Raw genomic sequence first — 3112 nt, 5'->3', positions numbered from 1 at the left:
ATGGGAAAGCAAAACAAAACAGCTCCTTTGGAAAACAGTTCGGCAGTTTCTTGTAAAATTAAACATATACTTTCAATGTGACCCACCAATCAATCCCAAGAGAAATGGAAACATTTACACAAAAACCTGTACACGAAGCAGCTTTATTCATAATCACCCCAAACTAGAAACCACTAGGATGTCAGCTGGTGAATAGTGAAATTGTGTTACATCCATACTCGGGAGGCTGCTCAGCAGTAACAAGGAGTGAACAATGACATGGGTAGATGGCAGGTGCTTTAGGTGGAGTGAAGGAAGCCAAGCTCCAAAGGCGGCATACTATATGATTCCATTTACATGGCATTCTGGAGCAGACAAAACTATAGGGACGAAATAGATTCGTGGTTGCAAGAGCTTTGACGTATGAGTAGAGATTGACTTCAAAGGGGCACGGGACTGTTCTATAACTTGATAATGGTGATGCTTATACAACTGTATGCATTTGTCAAGTCTGAAGAACTGTACGCTAAATAAAGTGGATTTTACTGTTTGTAAATAATTTCTCAGTAAAACCAACTTTAAAAAAAAGGAAGATGATACTCAAGCCTATAGTTGCATCATTAGAGATAATGCCTAAGGCTTTTGTAGCCATTTATTTAGGATTATTTCTTATTAGTTTATGCCAGCTATTAGGGTAAGAGAATCTTGACTCTTGTCTACCTCCAGAGAACCTTCTGTAGCGAGATCAGACACAGCATCCAAAACAGTAGAGCGTTAGGACTTCACTGAGCTCACAGAACGGCCTGTTTGAACTGTGCCTGCCGGTGGATGATGTTGTGGTTGTTGCTGTTATTAAATAAATACTCGTATGCGTGGTAGAATTATTTGGACTGAAACTTGCTTTTATTACAACTTAATACACAGGTTATGAAGTAGCCAGTCCTTACCTACCTTAGACTTTTTTGGCAGTTACTGGTATCTACCAAAAACAATCTAAGGATTGTACATGATCAAACCAACTTGGCATTTCAACACAGGGATGCTCTTTCTCCTCAAGCTCACTCAGATATGTCCTGTATGACTCAGGTGTCACCTCCTGTCGCAAACCTTTCCTGACACTCTTGACAGACTTCCATAGGACCCTGCATACGTGTGTTTCAAGTGACACTCTGCCCTCTTTTTGTCATTTTTTTCTTGGTTGGCCCCATTAAGCTGTGGAGTCTTTAAGGGCACAAACTGTGTCTTACATTCCCAGGGCCTAGCACAATTTTTAACAAATTCATGGGTAGTTCAATGTTTCGTTTGAGTGATAGATTAACAATAATAAATTTGATAACAGTGCTAATAGCCAGCGCGTGTTGTGCACTTCCGCTGAGCCAAGCTCTCAGCGCACTGTATCTGTAGTGACTTCTCAGAGCACCATATGTATAGTAGCTCCTGAGGTGTCGTTATTTCCCTTCCACAGATAAGGCAACCGAGACAGAGAGAATAACTTGCCTCGAGTCACACAGCTAGTCAGTGTTGGAACTGGGAAGAGACACCAAAGTCGTCTCGTGACAAAGCTTACGCTCTTAGGATCTGCGACCTCTGCCTCTCCAACAGTATCTGCTGGAAAATGTAATGCTTTTCACATTGGCCATACTGTCCTGTCACTGAAAAGAATTTTAGAGCTCATCTATTTCTCACCCACAACATATGGATTAAACAAGCAAGGGCCACGGAAGCCGACTTGCTCAGGATCACTCGTTCGTTGTATAGAATAATTAAGATGGCTTTCTGGTGAAAAGGGCAGGGGTATATAACTTTTTATAGAGCTACTGCTGCTTCAAATATGTGGGTGCTCTGTCACCAGAAGATCGTTATTTTCATCTGAAAGATTTATTCCTAACTTCTCTCTCTCTCTCTCTCTCTCTCTCTCTCTGTCTCTCTCTGTCTCTCTCTCTCTCTCTCTCTCTCTCTCTTTCAGGGTTCACTGCTTCCACTATCTCATTCCTCTTGCAAAGGAGGGGAACTACGCCATTGTCGCCAATGTGGAAAGTATGGACTACGACCCTCTGGTGGTCAAGCTCAACAAAGACATCAGTGCCATCGAAGAGGCCATGAGTGCCAGCCTTCAGCAGCACAAGTTCCAGTACATATTTGAAGGTCAGCCCCTACCCCTGTCCCTGGAGTGTGAGAGGAAGGGAGGATGAAGATTTTCCTGATTTTTCCATATTATCGAAGTTTAAAACTTGTAGGAAAAGGTTGTTCGGTTTTTCTTTCTTTTTTTATTAAAGCTGCAATACCTAGTCTCTCTGTGTATGGCTAAGTAGACAACAATATGGCTGCCATCTGCTCCTGGTTGATAAGGAGATTTAATCCAAGATAAGGCAGATGGCAGCCCGGCTGCCTCCCCGACATGCCACTCATGAGAGTTGGGTAAATGTGTGGAGGGCCACGAATTAACTCCAGAGCAGCTCATAAAAGAAAAGGAAACACACACACAATGAAGAGAGAACCCAGAAAGATCCTTCATTGGTTAAAATTATTACTGAAAGGGGAAGTTTTCTCTCAAAGAATGTGCTGTTGTCTGAAAACAACAGAAATCTCTGATTAGCAGTGATTTTAGGGAGGCCACATCCATAAATGCCTTCAGGGCAGGCAGGCAGGCAGGCAGGGAAAGGTGCGAAAAACAATACCATCTAAGGCATTCACCTTCAACATTTGAAAAACACAATGCCAGCCAAGTAATTTTTCATGCTTAATTGTTTCCTTAGGACCCCTTTTAGGACTTCAAATTATCTTCCCTCTTCTCTTGTTTTGGTGTTTGCGTGTAGACCTAGGTGCTAGAAGTATCCATGGTGTCTCACAGAATCAAAGCAGTGTTACTTAAAACAATTAAGCAGGTACATTGTCTAACGGATCGTGGCGACCTGAGGATAGGAAAAAAAATGTCGATGCGTGGTCATTGATTGCTTTATGAAATAATTATGTTCCAGAAAATTTGGATCAATAAAATTCCTTCTTTTTTATTAAATTATGTTATAATGACAGAGATGTGTTCTGAAGGGAAATATCCCTAAAAGACCTAAGCCAAAAAGTATAGGTGATTAAAAGGTTAGCTGTTAGCCCCACGACACTGCGAATTTGGGGG

General features: G+C 41.8%; 1 protein-coding gene across 1 annotated transcript in view; it reads left to right on the top strand.

Moving 5' to 3' along the window:
• EXOC4 (exocyst complex component 4) overlaps positions 1 to 3112 on the top strand; it is a 675009-nt gene that overhangs the window by 621372 nt on the left and 50525 nt on the right. The window contains exon 16 of the mRNA XM_011359538.2: positions 1946 to 2124. Coding sequence (XP_011357840.1) covers positions 1946 to 2124 — 179 coding nt within the window. The remainder of the gene's footprint in view (positions 1 to 1945; positions 2125 to 3112) is intronic.

Source organism: Pteropus vampyrus, unplaced genomic scaffold, assembly GCF_000151845.1.
Source record: "Pteropus vampyrus isolate Shadow unplaced genomic scaffold, Pvam_2.0 Scaffold48, whole genome shotgun sequence".
NCBI lineage: Eukaryota > Metazoa > Chordata > Mammalia > Chiroptera > Pteropodidae > Pteropus > Pteropus vampyrus.
This window is presented reverse-complemented; position numbering and strand designations above follow the sequence as displayed.